A 22,613-nucleotide genomic window follows, 5' to 3' on the forward strand; every position below is an offset into this window, starting at 1 on the left:
AGCCCAGAAAATATCATAAAAGAATAAAATTAAGAGAAATAAATATAAGTGGAGAGGACAACAATAGAAATAATACTTTGTATTTCTATTTTAAATGCCTCTCTCTCTCTATGCTATATGCATAGTAGCTAAAGGCAAGCTGGAAACCAGCCAGGTCCTGGCTGCCAGCAAAAATTTTGTCACCTCCTTTGAACATTTGAAGTATGTTTACCCAATAGATTTCATTAAATTACACTTCCATTAGGAAGCATACAATGTTGATACTCATCTCAAAGATAAAAGGGATTGCTAAGAGGCATGTCATCCTGCTCCCCAGCTGATTGCTATTTCTGGGCCAATCAAGGAAAGGAGCCAGAACAATACTTAGTTTAAAAAAATGCAGCATCTCCCCAAGGACTGCATGCTAAGAGACTGCAGTTCCATTATCAAAATGAGCATATCATTAATGACAATATTGTGTGTTATTTTAATGTAACTCATACACAACAAAACAAGCTGTATTTGGGTCATTAGTAAACCAGTGTTTCCAGGGGTTAGCAACTCTTGATGAAGGCAGAACACTTCTCACGTGGGCAAGGTGAAGATTTCATAACATCCCAAAATATAAACATCATCTCAAAATACTCCAAGCACACCAAAGAGTTTGTGGCTAAAAAGCTAATTTAAACAGAAGCTACTAATTTACATAAAGCAAGAAGTAATTTAAGCATTACCATCTGATGATTAAATATTTTGGAAACAGGTTTAAAGTGAGCCAGCATTAGCAAAGCTATTTGCAGAGCTGCAAACCATCCAAGAGAAAGCAATAAAAATGTACACATATGGAAAAAATGAAATTAAATACAAAAGAAGAAAATTCAATCAGATTGTATTACGATATTCAAGTCCAAAGACAGTTAATTGATGTATTGCTAGGATGTTTGTGCAGATATGTAAAAATATATTGTATATGTATGTTTGTTTGTATGTATGTATGTATGTATGTGTATATATGTGTGTATTTGTGTGTGTGTGTTTGTATGTGTATGTGTATATACACACAAACACATATGCTGCCGAAGTTTATATACATATATAACATTCTTCTTTTTTCAAACTAAGGTCTAAAGTAAAAGGAAGAGAATTTACATATTATATTCAGAAATACCCATCCTGTTAACAGCAATCTATGAATATTTACCTGCATAATATCCTCTAGTCAGTCACTATACAACTTTCATTTCAGCCTACTCTTTGAACAGGCTGGCAAGCTTTTGGTTGGGCTGTATCTGACATACTATATGAACTCTAATTATCTGTCTTTTTGCAATTAATCATCTCACAATTATATTTCCTGCACCTATAAGCATCCAGCTGGGAACAGAGTTTAATCTAGAAAATAAAAAAGAAGACTTAGGTTTATAACAAATTGCTTCTAATTAACAAAATCTTCCCTACTCATTTTACCTAAAGATGCCTACAGCTAGTTAAACCATTTATTGTTTGTATTTTTGATTATAATTTTATAATTTCATTTAAATTTCCCCCATGAATAAGTAGTTCAATGGAAATACAAACCTCTTATCACTTAAGTAAATAAATATTCTGCTGAGAAACAAATAAGCAATTAAAAAAAACTAAGCAACCAACTTTCTTTTTAAAAAAATAGAACTGATTAAACATTTATATAGGACAATGTTAAATCACAAAACCTCAGGCAAAAGGTACATGTAACTTGAATTTCTGAATTCAACAACTGTAAAAACCACAGAGGATATTAGAATGAGATTACTGAAAACCAATTTGATTATTTATATTTTATTATTATTTTGTAGTATTCTTATGGCTAAACAGTACTGAGTCTCTCTTATAGCTGCACTATTCCATCTCCTAAACCATCCCACTTGTATTTTCTCCATATTCTATTAGTTTCTGTATTTTTGTACAATTTGGTAAACTATAATGTTTTCTTTTGTATCCTACTCATGCTCAGACCATAAAGGAATTGAGCAGTTGAGACTGGAAGCTAAGAACAAATTCATAAAGGCAAATAATAGTACTAAGCAACAGGACTACAGTATTAGATAATAATACTAAAGCAACTAATTTTTGAATGTAAATTAGTATTAGTACTTGCAAATTTTGAATAAGGAGGAATGAAACTTTTCCATTTCAGAAGCCAATTTTGATATGAATAAATGCTGTATAACTGGAAATCAAAAGCCGCTGAAAAAATTGTTTCCTTTACATAATAAAATGAATTGTGTTATTAAACTACCCCTTTGGGACAATTAATAATACTTTTTATAAAGAAACTTTAAAGTAAAAAATAAAGATAGAGTCCTACCAACCCAACAAAAGCCCACATGTGACAAAAGATGATAGGCTTTGGCTAATAAACTATACACACTAATAGAGACCTTGTAAAAACAAAATTGTTACAAATTCAGTAACGCTACTCAATAAATTCAAACATAAAAGCAGGCAGTAGATAACACCCACCTGCTTGCAATATGATTAGGAGTCTCAATCTCAGTTCAGGACATTACATATGGCCATAATCACATGCATAGTAACATTTTGCTGAGTGCATACAGGGAGCAGAATTAAGATTATATTGTTTAAAATATTTAAATGTTTTGAGTCTTTTTCCCAAAGAAGGAAATTGGAGTATTGGCTGGCTTTTTTACAAATATGGTATGATGATTAATTAAATTGCTCTAGTATTGATTGTATAGCTCCTTCTCTAAAAATTGTTGGAAATGTAAAGTTCAACAATTTTGGGAAATGATTTATATCAGAATGAAAAAATTTTTTTACAAGTTGAATTTCTTTTTCCACCTGATAATTATTGCTAAACTTTACATTCCCATAAAGCACAATTTAACTAGCATTGCACAGTAACCGCTACAAGGATACTCTAGGTTCCCTACTAGAAATCACTTATATTTCTTCCTACTGCAGAATGACCATTTAAATTATGTGTCTCTATGTCCAAATAACATTTTTCAGGTATAAAAAAACGTATTATCATTAATTTAATAGGATGCGGTGATGCAGAGGCTTAATGATTCTGGAACTGCTGGCCAGAAGTGGTCTGCACTCCAGCGGTTCAAGCCATGTTCTGTGAGACAGAATGAGCTCCTGTCGCTTGATCCCTAGCTCCTGCCCTCTCATAAGTCCAAAAGCATGCACTATTATGAGTAGATAAATGGGTACCACTTAAGGGGGGGGGGAAACCTAGCCACTTAAGGGGGGGAACCTAGAAAAATAGCTTATTCCCAAATAGTACAGTATATCATTCAAGGAACACATTATGACAATAAGTTTATAACTAGTGGATTTAGGACATTTAGTATAATTTTAGTTATAGTTTGTTCAGAAAACTTTTCCAGCACAATCCTTAGAGAGGGAGAGAGAAACCCTTGCATGTTTGTAGTTCTAAAGTACACATTTCTAGAAAGCACAGATCCATTGAACAAAACACAAAAAGATTTTTCAGATAAGAAGCAGAATTAGATGGAGAGGGAGTAATATTGAAGCACTACAGTGATTTAAATAGGAGTCCTAAAGAGATGCTCTTAAGTGCAAATTTGTTCTTGTTTCTACACTATTTTCTAAACACGTGAAAAATCAATGATAATACCTTAAAAAAAACTTTTAAAAGTTTTTGAAACATGTAATTTAAAAGTAAGATCTCTTCCAACAGAGGAATGGCAAATTATGGGGTTGGCATTTGCATTTGTTACAATGTCAAGACTTCCTGCCTATCAGCCCATATACAAACAATATCTAAAGATGTCATCTACATATTTACCAAAGGAGCTTACGAACAAGAACTGTCAGTATATTTTAACACTTCTCCAAAATGTCAGCTTTCATCAGGTGTAAATACAACATGTATAATTTATTGGTTTAGCTTAATTTAAAAAGATGACAGTCATATGTCAACACAAGTATTGATAAGGTAAATAAAGACTACAGGAAAATGTCCAAAAGTTATTAAAATATTCTGCAATTTCCACATTAAATTAGATTTATCTACTTTTTTTGTCAATAGATAAGTTACCTGTTTCCCTTTTTGGGCTGATATTGAAGAACAACCTAACACTTCAGTTACCAAGGAAAAGGATAATGGTCAAATAAGAAATGCCTTTGAAAGCAAAATTGGAAGATACACTTTATTCTTGAACATTTTAAAAATGAGGAATCCATTTCCACTTTTTTGTAAACAATAATACTAGTCTTCAGTTAAAACATTCACCTTTATGTATTGTGCTGTGGTTGCAACTTTAAATTAATTTGTTATTTTTTAGTTTGAAAATTACCATTTTCAATTATACACCCAGATATTAAATTGAGTACAAAATAGCATGCACTTAGTTATTTTGTTCCTTGCTTGGGAATTTATTTTAACAATTAATTTGTTTGAAATAATTTAAATAATGAAATATACTGTAAATTATAACTCATTTCTAGGCATCGTATTTCAGAAAACATACAGTGAGTTCATATAGCTAACATTGAAGTTTATGAAGAAAAACTACCTTGAAATACAGTGTATTAAATTTCACTGCTTTCATAATTCATTTCATTTTATCTAGGTAAGCATAAACTTCCACTATATAGTTTATCCTGGTAGGCTGTTTATATAACACAGGATAACATTCATCCCCAAATCCAAGTACCATATGTATTTAGCACGATGATTTAACACTCATGCTAACATTAATATGTACTATAGAAGGACAGCCTTAGCTGAATAGAAGTAGTCCAGCTGTACTTCTCTATAAAAATGTAATTTCATGACAAAGATTAGTCTATAAATTACCTCTGAATGATTGGGTGAAGTTTAGGGAACACCCATAGTTGTAGGACAGAAAACAGAAGAGAAAAATATTTTTGTATTAACAGAAGATTGCTTGCACAACATTGGATTTCAGTTTTCACAAATCTCAATATACTGTAGATTCTGGATTGCTGGATTTAGGGAACTAATTCTTCCTGTATATAACTTTGTTTTAACTTAAGACCCAGTCATGAAACTGGTTAGTTCTGGGTGAATTTACACTCTCTTGTTTTAATTTGATAAGTATGTTATAATGAAACAACATGGGACAATGTTTTCTGGGATGCATTGGTCAAAAGAACTAAATTATGTAAATATTTTATAAGAAACATAAGTTCAATCATTAGTGCAAATGTACCAGTATAAACAGTAGCATAGCATGTAATTCTAAATATGTATGAGAAATACAGCATGTAAATCAGTTAGAATGCATATGTTTTAAATTTCCATCTCAAGTAACTAATATACAAAACAAGCAGAACAGCATACTAGCACATTATTTCTGCTTTGCTAGTGTATTTGGATGTCTTAAGTAGAAGGCACTATGTCGTCATCTTCATCATCTCAGGATTTTATAGATTCTGCTTAAAAACCAGATTAAGGATGCATGTAACTAAAAATGGTACTTTTTATGTTAAGCCCACTTAAAATACAATAAACAAATAACAGGCATAAACTTTAACTCCTCACTGAAGTTAGGTTGGTTCCATCCTTGTCTTCAACTGCCCTCAAGACCAGGCCTGGGGCCTCAGCGAACCAGAGGCATTTTCTAACTTTCTCCAGGTGGTTTGTATATTTTTAATGTTTAATGTTTCTTATTTTTAATAATATTTTAATATTTTTATAATTATGTTTATTTGTTTTATTGGTTGTTCTATATTGACCAGTTGCTTTTTCTGAGATAGGCGACCATATAAATGTGAGAAGTAAATAAATAAAAAGACAGCAACTCCTCAGAGTCAGTTTTTAAAGATGTCAAAAAAATCAAGTATATCCATTCACAAAGATGATAGACAAAATCAACAAATAACAACAGATAATCAGAGTTGGAAGGGACCTTGTAGGTCATCTAGTCCAACTCCCCACCCAAGCAGGAGACTCTACACCATTTCTGACAAATGGCAGTCCAATCTCTTCTTGAAAGTCTCAAGTGATGACGCTCCCACAACTTCCAAGGACAAGCTGTTCCATTAGTTGATTGTTCTCACTGTCAGAAAGTTTCAACTTATTTCCAGGTTAAATCTCTCCTTGTTCAGTTTCCATCCATTATTCCTTGTCCGGCCTACAGGAGCTTTAGAAAATAGCTTGACCCTTCCTTCCTGTGGCAGCCCCTCAAATATTGGAAGTCTGCTATCATCTCTCCCCTGGTCCTTCTCTTTACTAGACTAGCCAAGCCCAATTCCTGTATCCGTTCATTGTATGTTTTAGTCTCCAGTCCCCTAATCATCCTTTTCTCTGTACTTTCTCTGTTGCTTTTCTCTGTACTTTTTCTAGAGTCTCAACATCTTTTTTATAATGTGGTGAACAAAACTGGATGCAGTACTCTAGGTGTGGTCTTACTAAGGCTTTATAGAGTGGTATTAGTACTTCCTTTGATCTTGATTGTATCCCTCTGTTAATATAATTTAGGATTGCATTAGCTTTTTTGGCTGCTGCTGCACATTACTGGCTCATATTTAGCTGGTTGTCCACTAAGATTCCAAGATCCCTTTCACAGTTACTGCTATTGAGCCTGGTTTCACCCAGTCTATATGTGTACTTTTTGTTTTTGGTAGAAAGAGCAAGATCAAATGTACAATGTATTTCTTATACTATATATATATTAAATATAATTTCTCAACATTTCCCCAAACTTTTTAGCCTATGAAAACATTCATTGTTAATGTGGTTCAAGAGTATAAATAAAATACAAGTGTATTCTATCAATTTATTTTGTTGACTCAAATTAAACACATACACAAACACATCCCTTATTCAGATATCACTTTAATCAGTTATTAGCAAAGCAAACTCTTCTCTTGATACTTTAAATCACCAAGAGAAAATAAGTGAGATTGTAACAAAAGAGAAATTAAAATAGATCTTGCATTACTAAAGGCCCAATGCATTCTATTGCTGTATAATGTGATCAAATAAACAAATTCTTATGACAATTAAGAATAACTATAACAATCAAAAAAGAATCCCCCCTCATCAATCATAAAATTATTACTTATAACTGGGTCAATGGGGGGAGGTGAATTTTGTGAGCAGTTTTAACTCTATCCTTGCCCTGCAAAATTATTGCCCTCAGTGCAAAGATTTTATTGCAACAGAAACTTAATTAGGCAATGATCTTGCCTATCAATTGATAAACAAATTGATCTAATTTACACAAACTAAGCTTATGTTTTTGCTCTTTTCCACTAGGATTTCAAAATATGAACTCTTCTCCTAAAATATTTTGTCCAATAGGCTACATAATTCAGTAACTCCACATATATGATTATATCAACTCTCACTGGCAACATTATGGTATCTAAACAAACATGATCAAATTGACACCAACATTAGATTAGACAAATGCCAATAATGAATCTGAATCAAAAGCACAAAGAAATAATGATGACATGACTCTCCTTAATACTCCAGCTTCAAATCAAATTTTACAAAGAAATAAAGTTACTGCAGCTTTAATATGCCAATTAATATTCAAATGGCATAAAAAAACCAGATAACTAATTATGCCCATCAAATTATTCTCTTTGCCATATGGCAGATGTTAGTTCTAAACTTCATTGGTTAGTTCCAAAAACTAGTAGATTACACATTTTTATAAGTACCAAACTAGTTTTTCCTTGCCAGCAAATTTAGTTGTATATGAGTTCTGCATTCCTAAATATGGGAATGATTTAAGTGTGATCATACAGTGAATTCCAGGGTTACAGGCTAAACAGGTAAATCATTCCAGAAAAAGGTAATGGCAAACTAATTCCAAGAAAATTATCAAGGAAACTGCCTGAATATCCCCATGAAACCTTCAAGAGACAAACTCCACTAAAAGAAAACTTCTATTTTTAAAATTCTTATAATAAAATGAGAATAGTAATATAACAGGATTGTTGTGACAGCAAAGAAAGTAAAATATTTTCAATCAAATCCATAGTCATATTCTTAAAATTATGAACAGATTCAATTATTCAATTGTTAACATTTTTAAGTAAACATTCTATCATTTTGCAAGATTTTTTTTTAAGATATTAAGTTTTGCAACAGTTTAACTGTGTGCTGTAATTTCCAGAATATTTGGGTTCTATCTGATTTTTATAAAAGTTATTGGGGTTTTTTTCTAAACTGATTATTGCATAGGATACATAATCATCTCAGTATAGAAATTCATTTTTTAAAACAATTTCATCTTAGAAGAAAAGCTATTATTATTTTTTCTGGGACAATTAGTCTCTTTATGTTCCAAACATTACATTCTATTTTCCCATTAATTTTTAAATCTGTGTGGCTCTAACTTAAAATAAACTGTACATCAAAAGAATGGAAAATAAACAGCCAGGAACACAATTTGATGAATTGGATTTACTTAGTTTATTTAGCTAAACAGGGTCCATTGGATCTCTTTAATAGGCTGACAGTTGCACTGGGCTGGTTAATAAAACATTCAACACAGTATCTTCAGCCAATATAGAAATGCAAATCCCACCAGAAATATTTTATTCATGAAATAATAATTTCATTTACTACCAAAACCTAGTTCTTAACTCACTTTGCAAACAAACAGCACCATCTAGTGTTGTTATTTAAAAATCAAGATAAAAAGATAGCTTTGTAATTCTTTAGTTTTAAATTTCCCTCTTTTAACAATAAATCTTTGCATACACAGTCCAAATTTGAATCATTGACTTTGGAGAAAAAGACTAAACTCCAGTAAAATTTAAAAAAAGAGAACGCATGTGAAAATATATTTATATTTTTATTATTTTGCTATTCTTCTTTCACATGCACTAATTCATCTATTCTGACAGCTCGGTAGGGCTTAGTGATACCACGAATGGATGAAACAAATTTTTCTTTCTTGTTTTATTTTATGTAAATTGATAATGATGCTCAGGTACTCACAATTTTCAAAAATGAACATAAAAGTCAAAGTGAAGTAGTTCTTCAGATGGGCAGCTAGATTTTTAGTTTTAAAAAAATATTTTTTTTTGCTGTAGCCCTTAAAACAGTTTACCTATTTGTCTATAGAGATGAATGTCACTCATGAAATCTCAATAAGACTGTGGTCAAGGTTCAACAGAATATATTGTTCGGACAAGTTCAAAATTAAAAATTCCACTGGGCCGGGAAGATTAATAATGTAGTCAGATGAAAAAACTGATCAAACAGATATCTGTATCTCAAAGATTATTATCAAGAAAGCACTTCTCCTTATTACTTACTTTTTGTAATTTTTCCTTGTCTATACAAACCTACAAGGAATTCTCAAATCACTAGGCATATACAGGGAGTCCACAGGTGGCAGTTGGGACCAGAATTTCCAATACTAAGGGATGAGGTCATAAAGTGTGATGTCAGGTAACTGCATTGCTTAATTTTGCTGATTTTACTTTAAAACACGGGTGTCAAACTCAATCACGTCACGTGATGTTTTTTGTCTTTGTGGACCGGGATGGGTGTGGCCTGCACATGATGCATCCAGCCCACGGGCCACCAGTTTGACACCACTGCTTTAAAATGTTCCAAAGCAGAGGAACTACTTTTCACTTTTTCCTTGGCCTTTACTCACCCTCCACTTTCTCTATTCAACCAGTCTTTATAAAACAAAAGCAAAACTACAAAACAAAATCAATCAATTAGGGTAGATTTTGCCAATTCTGGACCCAAATTTCCCATTAGCCTTGGCTGGGTTAAAATATAATGCTATATGAAGTAATAACGATAACACTTATATACTGCTCCATACTGCTTTACAGAATTCCCTGACCAGTTTATGGAGTCAGCACATTGCCCCCAATAATCTGGGTCCTCATTTTACTGACCTTGGAAGGATGGAAGACTGAGTCGACCTCAAGCCCCAGCAGGATTGAAGTCCCAGCCTTGGGCAGAGTTTGCCTGCAATACTACATTCTAACCACTGTGCCACCAGGCACTGTATTATGGTTTGTTCATGATATATGAACTCAGCTTTTGCAGTTTGGAATCCATTGTTTACGTTTTACTCTAAAAGGAGCAGTGAAATCATTTCATTTATTCAACAAGTCATAGTTAAAATATATGACAGAATGATATATGATCCAAGACCCTGAAATGTTCATATAATCTCAAAGAAATTTACAGCTTTGGAACATTTTAAAGCAGGGGTGTCATACTGGTGATCCGTGGGCAGGATATCATTTGGATGAGTGCAGTATGACTTAACAAACTTCACTTTCTTTTTTAAATTTATTAAATGTTTCCTCAATAACTCAGCAGCTTGACATAGACCAAGAATCTGAATCTGAACTGTCTTTCAGGAATCTTGATTAAAACAGCTATAACCTCAGAGGTTAATTATTAATTAAGACTGTTAAATTGTCTTTCATATTCCTTATGAGATCGCTTCATTATGATGAGTTTTAGACGTGACTGTTTTCTGTTGTAAGTACACTGAAAAAGAAGAAATTAAAACATTTTCTTGTGCAAAAGAACAGCTTCCAGGAATTTGAATATACCACTGAATTTCAGCTAGTTATCTTTATTGGCTCAATTTCTCCTAAGTTGATTAGACTGTTCAGCCCAACTCTCTGCTTAATCTAAATTGCAGCATCCCATAGAGTTGGCTGTCCATTTAAAAATATAGTGTGTACAGGAACCACCATCTCTAGATAATTGGTCCACCTGTCCAACTGCTTTCACCGTCAAAATTTTCCAACCTTTAATTGAAATTTGTTTTCTCTGAATTTAAATCCATTATTCCTTCATGTCCTTCATTTTTGAGTGAAGATAAAAAATTCTTGCAAGTATTTGAAAAGTTCTGTGGTTTGCTAGCTAGATCTGTATCCACTTAATTGTAATGCAATCTGTCCCTTAACTAGCTTGCCTATCAGTATGTTAAAGAGAGTTTTATCAAATTCTTTGTTGAGATCCATAGTGAAGGACATTCAATAATTCAAGGATGAATTATTGAGTTCTTGGTGTTCTCCAAACTTCCTGCATACTATATGTTGTATTACCAGGCTAAGTAAGACCATCAGTGCACGGTAGAGTGGAGTTTTGCTGACTGTTTATATGTACACATCATGCACAAAAAATGTTTTGGGCCTGGTAAGAAAGAAAACATTAGGAAGAAATTCAGCTGGTTGTTTCCCAATTTCTGAGAAGGAAAAATGAAAACACGATGCTTTCAAGATTGATGTCAAAGTACACCAAGCCCACACCAAGAAAAAAATGCCACAGATTTGATTGCAACTATAGATATAGATGTATTCTACAGTAATAGAGTTTGGAACATCTGGTTGCATTTTCCTTTAGCCTCTCATATTCCCAATGCACTATAAACTAGTTTGGGGTAATGAATCGTCTGCAAGAAAACAACCAAGCTCAGAAAATATCAAGGACCGCTCATTTCAACCCTGTATTAACAAATATACTCCTCTATTGAGTCTGATGTATCTTATCCTTTGTCTGGTAACAAAGAAAATTGGTAATATGTGCCTCCTGATATACGAAAAGGAAGCACAGTAGTCTTGACAAATGACAGGCCACTTAATGAAGGTTCAAATTTTACTTTATATGATCCTGTTTCAAAGTTACAACAGCTGAAGTACCAACACATCATTCACCCTTATGACAGACCACAGAGAGGCTGGAGCGTACTCTCCCTATCGCTCTTCCTCTTATCCTGCCCTGCAGCACATGGGCCTGCTCCCCATGCCTCCCTTGCAGAAATGGTGGCTGCTTTCAGAGCTTTCTGCGCCCATCAGCTCACCACTGATCATCGGGTCATTGGGAGACTGCAACGCTCTCCTACCTTTAGATAGGCAAGGCAGCCCTTGCGTAAAAGACAACTTCAGGATGAGCTTCCTAAAAACCTTTCCTTGCTTAATTCCCTCCCCCTCCCCCCAGAAAGCCACATTAGTTAAATAAACAGAATAAAAAAACCTGGGAGGGACAGATTTGTTGATTTTCTCTCTCTCTCTCTCTCTCTCTCTCTCTCTCTCTCACACACACACACACACACACACACACACACACACACGATCACGATAATTAGGTACTAAAACTAAACTCTCCCTCTGTTCTCCAATCTGTATCCTTTTTACCTTTGACTCCAGGCTGAAAAATAGAGGAAAAAGCAAACAAAAGACTAAAATCTGAAAGTCATCTCCAAAGGTTGTGCAACAAAATGGAGGACCCTGGGTCTTTGCAAGCTTTAACTGTCCGTCTGACTATCTGGGGTCTACAGGCATACTAATTGCAGCCTTATTTGAGATATTAAGACCTGACTGCAAACATTTATGCTTACGTGGGTTACTTTTAAAGAACACCCAAAAGCTTTAGCAGATGTAAAAGGCAGTAACTTTTATCTTCACGGGTACTTGCTGATAGGCACGTATTATGTTTCAGGGGCTGTGCATCAGCTTCTTATAAGTATACATTTCTAGGTTGAATTTAAAGTACTGGTACTTTAACTTGTGGAGCTCTTTATAGTTTTGCATTAAGTTATGTACAGGACCATATCCCACTGGTTCCCAAGTATATACAACCATTTCCAATTGCTTGTCCCCATTTTCAGGAAGTTGGGACAGTTGTTTCAGCATGAAAAACATTTTTATATGATGGGACTAGCTCTTTGGAATGGCCTCCCATCAGAAATTCATGGGTCTCCAACATTATCTGTCTTCCAGAAAATGTTCAAAAGAGAGTTTTTCTGAAGAGCTTTGGGAACCTGACACTAGGTCTTTTTAGTGTATTCATCTTGCATATTCCTTGATGTTACTACATTTTGTTCTGTTACTATGAGGCACCAAATGATAGTCAGCCAGAATAAAAACTTAGTGCATAAATGCATACATATCTAAATAACCAATCAGTTGTGTTTAATATGTTATTCTTGTCTGCCATAAAGTTTCTAATGTAGACAATTTATATCTGGGAGTCTTCTGCTAAGAGATAAGAGATAAATGAATGGAGACCTCTGATTTACTCCAAGCTCTTGTGTGAAGTCTTATATAACTGTCCATTCATTTTCACCTTCTCTTCTTAGACTATTACTGGAAGCAAAGCTTTTGTTTCTCAGACTCTCTGACCACCCAAGTACAAACTCCTAAATAGAAGGAAATTATGTTAGAGATTCTCCATATCACAACTCAATATAAACAGTTAATTTTTTTCAACCATTTGTTGTGGCAAGACTTCATTGTAGAATACTACTCAATCAAAATGTGAACTATTGGTTGAAGTATCGCCAACAAAGTACTTAATAAATAAGACTATCTTTCAATGCCTCAACCAGATAGAATGTTAGACCATTAAGAAGTCTTTACTTCAGGTAATGCAAGTGAAAATAAGATACTGAATGAAAGCCTCATTAGAATCTATAAGATTTTAAATAGACTACAATATGACCCCTAAGTGCAGATATTTTATACCATAGTGTTAATCATTTTTGCATACTCTCTGCATGTCTTTCCTCAATTGTTATTATAAAAATTAGCATTTTCCTGTTCTCAAGCCAGAATAACAGAACTTTTTCCATTGTAGTTATGCCATATCACAAACATGAAGAGCAATTTGTTTCACACTCTAATTCCAGACCCTAAAATAGCATGTCCAATGATGAGGCAGAAAAACCATACATGTACGTCCCTGGTTGAGTGAGGCTTCTTCAAAAATGGCTTTGCTTTAGCCATCTCAGCTTTTCTTTCCTTGGTATGTGAAATGTATCTGTATAAAAAAGTTATACAAAGAGCAGCAATGGTAGTTTCTATAACTGTAAATGTATTTCAATTCCTGTTTCACCAAAACATTTCAATATACTTTTATTTCCTTTTTTTTAAACTAAAAGTATATACTTAAAAAGTACACCAGAGCATCTTAGCGGAACATTATACCATTAATTACTTTTTAGAATTTAAAAAGTAGACTTTGTTTGCAGCAAAACACATTATGTATTTGCAGGGGAGGTCTGAACACAGAATAACAAAGTTAGAAAGGACCTTGGAGGTTTTCTAGTTCAACCCCCTACTTGAGAATGAGCCCCTATACCAGTGGTGGCTAACCTTTTTGGGCTCCTGTGGTAAAATCTGTGCCAGCGCACACACATTCGCATACCAGATTGCAATGTGCGCCCCCCTCCCCATGCCTCCTGCGCATGTGCACACAATCCACCCCGCCACCCACTTACCTGCACTGCGCCTCACAGCTGATTTTTCCCTTGGTTGGTTTGAGGCCTTTTTCGGCCTCCCAGAGGCTTGGAAAAAACCTCTGCGAGGCTTTTCAGGATGAATTAATTATAGGCTCACTTCGTCACTTCCGGTATTACAGGAAGTGATGAAACGGGCCTATAATTCATCCTAAAAAGCCTCTGGGAGGCCAAAAAAGGCCTCAAACCAACCAGAAAAAAAAATCAGTTGTGAGGCGCACGCATGCGCAGTGAGGTAAGTTTGCCTGCGGCTTGTGTGCCAGCACAAATGGCTCTGCGTGCCACTTGTGGCACGCATGCCAAAGGTTTGCTATCACGGCCCTATATCATTTTGGAAAAATAGCTGTCCAGTCTCGTCTTAAAGTCTGCAGTAATGGGACACTGACAATCTCTGAAGGCAAGCCACACTAGTTAATTGTTCTCATCCTTAGTAAATTTCTCCTAAGTTTTAGGTTGCTTCTCTCCTTCTTTAGCTTCCACCCATTGTTTCTGGTACTTTGAAAAATAGATTGACCCCCTCTTCTTTGTGGCAGCCACTCAAATATTAAAACACTGCTATCATGTCTCCCCTAGTCCTTCTTTTTACTAGATTAGACATATCCAATTCTTGCAACCATTCTTCATATGTTTTAATCTCCATTTCCCTACTTCTTTGGTACACAGATATTCTGACATATATGGCCTTTTAAAGTTATAATATAATTTCAATATGGCTGCTAAAAGCAAAATTTATATTTCCTATACCTTAGGAATAGGTAGGACATTGACTACAGTAACAGGTGAGTCATTTTTGCAGGTCTAGTTTTATAGCTCTAGAATAAAACATTATTATTTTTTTGCAAACAATGCACTAACTATACATTACCTAGGGCTACAAATCTTGGCTACAAAAATTTAGACTATTGGTAGATAGCAACAAAGAATTAAAATGTAATGAGTTACACTTAGAAAGCTTGACAAACCATTGCAAATCTGTGTGTGTGAGAAGGGGGGGGAGGGAGAGAGAGAGAGAATGCTTCTGAAAATGTCTGGCTTCTGAAAATCAGGAATACCGGATTTTTGGGGAAAGGGCAAATGAAGAAGGATAAGAATGCTCTTATCAGAGTAATTCTGGCTGTTAATATTGCTTTTAAGATTACTTAGATAATTTTTTTCTCCCAACATAATTACATACTGCAATTCCATATTTGACCACAAGATAGAGCTACCTGTACAGAAAATTTGTTAAACTTTCCTTCTGTTTAAAACAGACACTTTTAAAATGTGCTTAACAATAAACTTCACTCACAGTTGTCTAATACCTTCAGTAAAACAATCCTGATAATCCTGTCAGTATCAACCTGTTAACATGTTTCTCAAAAGTCTAAAAAGATGAAGCAAAATAGCATCAATAAAACTCTTATGTTTATTGTTTCTTCAACATAGAATTTAAGAATTTACAATAAAACTTACATAGAGGGTTTTAAACATACATGTAGCCAAATACAGATAGTCCTCAACATACAACATTCAGTTAGTGGCCGTTTGAAGTTATAAAGGCACTGAAAAAATGACTTAACAAGTGTTTGTCACACTTACGACAGTTGCAGCTTGGCAACTGGCACATATTTATGACAGTTGCAGTCATTGATCACTTCTTGCCACTTTCTCACAAGCAAAGTCAAAGGAGAAGCCAGATTCCATTAACAACCATGTTAATAACTCGACAACTGCAGTTATTCATTTAATAATAAGTAAGTACATCAAGTAAGTTAAATAAGGCAAGTAAGGTCGTAAAATGGTGGAAAACTCACTTAACACTTGTCATAGCAGTGGAAATTTTGGGCTCAATTTTATTCGTATGTCAAGGACTATCTGCATATCCTCTTTCATGCTTGTTTTTGTTTTGTAAAATCAACATGGCTATTAAGTCTTATGATGTTCTTGTAAGTACAATCAGAGATCACCTAAACTGTCTTACTGAGGACCATTTGTGATTTTATAATTCAAATGGTTAATTATATTGCATAGAAATTGGACTGACTGTTTTCCAGTATGTAATCATCTCAAATAAGTGACTTGTTGGAATGTTTACTGTAACCTTCACATCTTGCTAGCTGCAGTAGCAAATCTAAAAAACAGGTATGAGACATACTATACCATGTTAAACTATGTGAGAATAATTGGTAAAGACTGTTGGTATAAATATTTAACCCACTTTGAACAAAGTGAATCGTAAATTAAGACAGGAAAAAAAATGTTACATTGTTTTATGTAAATGGCTCTTGCAGTAAGTGCACAAAAAAAGTAACAGATAACAAAAATTTAACACCAGAGCTTTATCTCTCCTAGGAGGAAATTTCAACCAAGCATAGTGGCAGAAGATCTGAATTAAGAAAAGTATAAAATATGTAATCCTTTCACCTGTACAAACTAGGCATTGATAAATTTCAGAGTTCTCTTGAATCTGATTAATTTTTTATCTGGGCTATAATAGTAATTACTAAAATAACTTTCTAAAACCAAAGACAGGATAATACCCAAAATTAAAAGTATAAAAACAACCATGCCAGATTATGCCAAGGCCTAAATTGCCAGATTATGCCAAGGCCTACAGGAAGCCCATAAACAGCCCTTGAGTCAAAATGTTATTTGCTCATTCCTCTTCTCTTTCTTTTTTTATAAATTATGATGTTTCAAATACTGTATAACATTTTTATATATAGCTCTATATCATTGTGACTGCCTTTGTTTATTGTACCACATTCATGATTCATATTGCAAGTCACAATCATATTTCAGAAATCCAACTGTAGAGCTTTTTTAATATTTTTGGATAACAAAATATCTACAGTTATTCACAATTTATGTTTTAGAATATTGTAGAAACAATCCGGAAGAGCTACTTGTAATTCAAATGATTACTTGTATTATTTAAAATTATATTTTGCTTAGACGTAAGACTTTGGTATTGGCTGCATGCTTAAAATTACATTTGGAACTGACAAATGAATTATTTTGCAATGCATCTTGAAATGCAGTTGCAATCTTGAAAAAATGGACATTCCATAAAACACTATTGCTTCACTTTCCTAAATGTACAGGTGAAACTCGAAAAATTAGAGCTGTAAGCCATAATCATCTCAATTATGACAAATCATGGCTTGAACTATCTTGCTTTGCATGTAATGAGTCTATCTCATATATTAGTTTCACCTTTTAAGTTGCATTACTGAAATAAATGAACTTTTGTACAATATTCTAATTTTTCGAGTTTCACCTGTAGAAGTGGAAAACATTCCTTGCCACTTTTCAGCCTCAATGTTGTATCAGTCTCTTCATTTGAGAAATAGGAAGTTTAACTGAACACTTGGCTTATGGAAACTGAATGATTTCCAGTAACCATGTAGACAAATGTTTAGTTAAACAAAATATTGAATACTTGATGAAATAGCTTTTATTTAATTCTATAAAATGATGTGTTAATTTAAATTTAAATTAACTCCATTATTTAATAAATAAGATTCTTATTTATTATTAAATAGATATTTGAAAGCTATACTTAATTATACCATTAAGAATAATTCTGCTAATTATTGTATTAAAAAGAATCAAGCAAAACCTGAGGAAGAGACCATTATATAAGCTAGGTTCACTCCTTATGTTCCGAAATGATAATTATTTTCCTAAAATAATAAGGATAGAAAAGTGGGTAATTGGCTAAAACACAATGCTGAGCATTTATGTAATTATACACTCATTATTAATAATAGTGTACATGAACAAGTTATGTTTAAGAAATCATAGGGTTGTATTTATATTTGTATGAGGAAACTTCTGATCTTAGGCAAAAATGGATCTACAATAAAATTCAATAAATAATTTAATTAATTTAGTTATTATTTTTGTGTTTCTATCATACGTGAAACAATCAAATATTAATTAGAGTGAAGAATGATAATGCTATAAGTGAAGCCTACTATAAAAAATATTTCATGAATTGTCTCTCAAAATGCCATAGATGAATTAACTCACAAAATCTGTGTCAAGTTTTTCCATTTCTTGCTTGTAGCTCTTCATTCTACTGCTGTACATGGCTCGACTCTGTGGAGGGATTTCACGCACTTCAAGTTCCATTTGTTCCAACTGATGTTTAAAATTACGAAGAAAAAAAAATGAAAAAGTAAGATGCTATAATTGGATTTGAATGTGAAAAATAAATTATTCAAGGAATAAGATTTTTTAAATATAACTTGAACAATTATGCATATAATCATACCAAGCTATGAATTTAAAACCATAATGGCTAACTACACACAACAGCTAAAAGCAAAGCACATTACAGTTTAGTTTGATATACGAACCAAATCACTAACAAATCTACACAAATAGGCATAGACATTCTTCAAAAAAATGAATCTATCAGATTATAAAACACAAGCATTATTACTAGCTGCAAGATATTCTATGGCATCCATATGCATTCATAGCAATAACCTATCATTATAACAAACACAGATTTATCACTGTTTATGAAATGGTTTCTCAACATCTATAATATAACAGACCAGTGTGCCAATTAATTCCAAATGAATTTATCAAAATCATATTTGCTGATAAATTCAAGTTCTGTCACTGATTGAAGAACCTGTCTCAGTGTTTTTGTTTTTCAAGCAGGTTAACTCCGTGGTCAGTATGGACATGTTCTGGTAAACCATGGGCATATTCTTCCTCTGGTTTCTACTTTATCCATGTTGAGTATTCATCCAGTTTCTTGGCCAAGCAAGTGATCATTTTATCTTGTAAATGGACATTTTAGCATGCAGTCAGTGTTGTATGTTAACAGATATAGAGTACATATTATGATGGATGTAATGAATGACTTTCTATGGCATCACTATCTTATTAGTTTTTCTAACCATATCATCTGAGGGATTGTGTTAATTCCATCTATGAGACCTCAGAAAAATGTACTTGCTTAATTAGCTCTACAATGGTCTCACAGACATATAGTTCAAGATTCGCTGTCAAATTAACATCTGAAATTTGTTTAATTATAACCATTCATAAAATCAAAAACTAAAAGCAACTAAGTTGTTATTTAACCAAAATTCAAAGAATTGATAAAAACTAATACATTTAACTTTTAAACTAATGTCTCCATTTTGTAGATTAACTTACAGAACAGAATTTCAGGCTTATAATGGTTAATGATTTTATTATAGTTAGCGTTATCCATCCTGTATTGAAATAATATAAGTGTGGCTACAAAGGAACACATATTTGCTTTATGATATAAGAAATTCAGGTAAATAAAATATTTCATTCAAAAAATATTTTCTCCAAATTGTCTGAGTTGGGATATTGTGGAATTCAAGGAACTACAATTCACATAAACAATCAAAATGGTAAACAAAAGTCTATTCAAAGAACTACCAAAAACACTCCCAACAGCGAAAGGGCAAGTATATACACAATGAGCAAACCCCACTCCCTTCTAGCACTGCGGATGCTACTTAGTTGGATAATGAAATGTCTGGAAGAAAACAATCAAGCTCAGAGAAAACCAAGTACACCACGTAAATTTCTTCAGTTGTCTGATTATTTAAATAACATTTTATCAGATCTTTACTCTTATAAACACTTTTTGTTTTATGATTGTTACTTTTGTGTATTTTATTGTTGTTTCACATGTAAAAATAAATGTTAAGTTTGTAATAGTTAAGAATTGTTTATTTCCTTTATTTTATTTATCAAATTTATATGCTCTTTTCCTGTGGTTAATAGTCAAAATGCGTCCATTATCCTAATATGTAGTTAACAAGGAATCTCTCATATAAACTAACCACAGTTGTACATAATGCTAAGTCAGGACTTTAAAACTATGATATATTAATCAACCCATAGTAACATGGTTCATGTGTAAAGCTAAATTATATTGAGTAGAATGTCATATCACAGTAAGCTAAATAATTTCAGAATTTATAGCTATGCATAACATTGCTCCTGGGATTTAGTATTTTCTTACTTAGCTGGACCCAAGCGGAGGTTTTGCTAAAAAGCTTAAAGAGCAGAGACACAAACTAGAACAGGACTGTCAAACTCCAGGCCCATGGACCAGTTGCATCACACTGGACCCGCCCACGCCCAGTTTAGTGAAAAGGAAAAAAGTACTGATACATCGTGTGACGCCTCCATGAACACGTGAGTTTGACACCCCTGAACTAGAAAAATAAATTTTAAAAAGCTGAGCAAGTTACATGGCAACTGTAGGGTGTGTGTGTGTGAGAGAGAGAGAGTGCTGCAATACCCCTGCAGTTGGTCGTAAGGGCAAATGACTGCAGAGTGCTGCAATCACCATAATTTTGAAGCCGGGTCATAAGTAGCTTTTGGGGACTTTTATCATAACTTTGAATAGTTGTTAAGTAACTAGTTGTAAGATAGCAACTACTTATATATGAAGCTGTGAATCTATATTTTGGCTTCCTATAGGGCAGTGGTTCCCAAAGTGGGTGGTACTGCCCCCTGGGGAGCAGTGGGATGCCTTAGGGGGGCAAAGAGGCAGCAGGGGGGTGTTTGAGGCACCAGCCCTGCAGGCTCACTGACTGCCGGTCACGCAGCCCATTAACTGTTTCATTGCTCCGTAGCCGGCGCCTCGAATGCGGAAACTGCACGGTGAGCCTTGCCAAGCCTGGCGGGGGAGAGAGGTGGGACGTGGAGGAAAGGGGGTGCCTTAGCTTGCAGGCTGCCCTCTCCGGTGGAAGCAGCAGAGGCGTGCCAGAAGGCCCGAAAGCAAAACCCTCCCAAGGTACACAGTGGAAGCGGTGGGTGGTCTGGCGTTAGGGCCCCCTTTCCCGAAGAACAAGGGAACGCGCAGTGCCCGGCCGGCCTCCTCCTCTCCAGCCAGCCAGGCTTGCGCACGGGATGCGGGGGGGCAGCTGTGGTTCTCCAAGGTGCATAGTTCGGTTCGGCTCTACGTGGCCGTCCCTGACCTAGAACCTAGCCTCCCTCTGCAGCCCGGTTCTTTCGACTGAGCCCTGCACTTGCTTGCTTGCTTGGTTTTCAAGCGATCATTCCCTCCACTTCTGCCGGTCTGGGCTGCTTCCACACGACTTCCTCCTCCTGGGTGGAGCGTAAAGATGGGCAGAATGCTTCCCCAAAGTTGGGAGTCTCTGAGCGTGTGCAAAGTACCTCCCCTTGTTTGGCCCGATGGAAGTAGACCTTGGGTTGAAGCAAAGAGGGTGAAGTCGGCCGCATCACTGCCCCAGGGAGGTTGGCATTGCAAAATTGGATGCCAAAGAAAGAACTGGGGCAGGCGGCTGGAGAAGGGGCAAAGGGGCAGCTGCATTAAGGAGCAGGAAGATCTTAGCCATGGTTTATTGACTAAGCCGGAATCAAACAGCATGCTAAACTCTAAACCAGAATGGCTGGGTTGATATATTCAGCCCGTTTCTCAACCTTGGAAACTTGTGTGGACTTCAATTCCCACTCTGGCTTTGCTCTACTTTCCCAAAGTGCCGCCCCTGTCGCATTCTTTCTTTCTGTCTATCTGTCTGTCCATCCGTCCGTCCGTCCATCCATCCACCCACCCACCCACGCGCACACACATACACATCCAAAAGGTCTGCCTGCCTGCCTTCCTGTCTACCTACCTACCTGCCTGTCTTTCTGTCTACTTACCTACCTACCTATCAATATAAATCTAATCTATCTATCTATATCTATCTATCCATCCATCCATCCAAATGGTCTGTCTGTCTGCCTACCTTCCTGCCTACCTACGTGCCTGCCCACCTGTCTTTCTATCTACCTACATACCTACCTATCTACCAATATAGATCTATCTACCTACCTACCTATCTACCAATCTACCTACCTACCTACTTACCTATCCATACATTCATCCAAAAGGTCTGCCTGCCTGCCTACCTATCTACCAATCTACCTACCTATCTACCTACCTGTCTCTCTCTGCCTCTCTCTCTCTCTCCATCCATCCATCCATCCATGTTTGAAGCGCCAGCCCCGCAGGCACATTGGGAAAGTAGAGCAAAGCCAGTCTGGGAGGGAGGGAGGGAGAGAGAGAGAGAGAGAGAGAGAGAGAGAGAGAGAGAGAGAGAGAGAGAGAGAGAGAGAGAGACCTGATGCATCAGATTGAAATGAGGCCTAGTTTAGACTAAGGCCCTTTTCCACATTGAAACATCTTTGCCAGCACATTGAAACACCTTTGGCTTCCATTAATATTAAAGGTTTTGTGGATGAAACATGGTCAAGACTATCAGGAAGCTCTCACATTTTGTTGAGGCTTTAAAGAGGATCCATTGAACCAGATCTCCACCCTAAAAATTACTTTTCCCCAATTTACAGTGCCAATTCTGAAGAAGGCAAAACCAAAATGTACTGGTAAATTAC

At 35.0% G+C, this 22,613-nt stretch overlaps 1 protein-coding gene across 6 annotated transcripts in view; it reads right to left on the reverse strand.

Annotated features, from left to right (window-relative positions):
- The window catches only part of VTI1A (vesicle transport through interaction with t-SNAREs 1A), a 202,429-nt gene that overhangs the window by 171,694 nt on the left and 8,122 nt on the right, over window positions 1–22,613 (reverse strand). For all 6 annotated transcript variants that reach the window (XM_026670708.2, XM_087964542.1, XM_026670717.2 and 3 more), the window contains exon 3: window positions 18,237–18,347. In XM_026670708.2, coding sequence (XP_026526493.1) covers window positions 18,237–18,347 — 111 coding nt within the window. The remainder of the gene's footprint in view (window positions 1–18,236; window positions 18,348–22,613) is intronic.

This window comes from Notechis scutatus, chromosome 4 (genome assembly GCF_049901735.1).
Source record: "Notechis scutatus isolate UNSWTSFEM ecotype Mainland chromosome 4, rNotScu1.2, whole genome shotgun sequence".
Taxonomy (NCBI): domain Eukaryota; kingdom Metazoa; phylum Chordata; class Lepidosauria; order Squamata; family Elapidae; genus Notechis; species Notechis scutatus.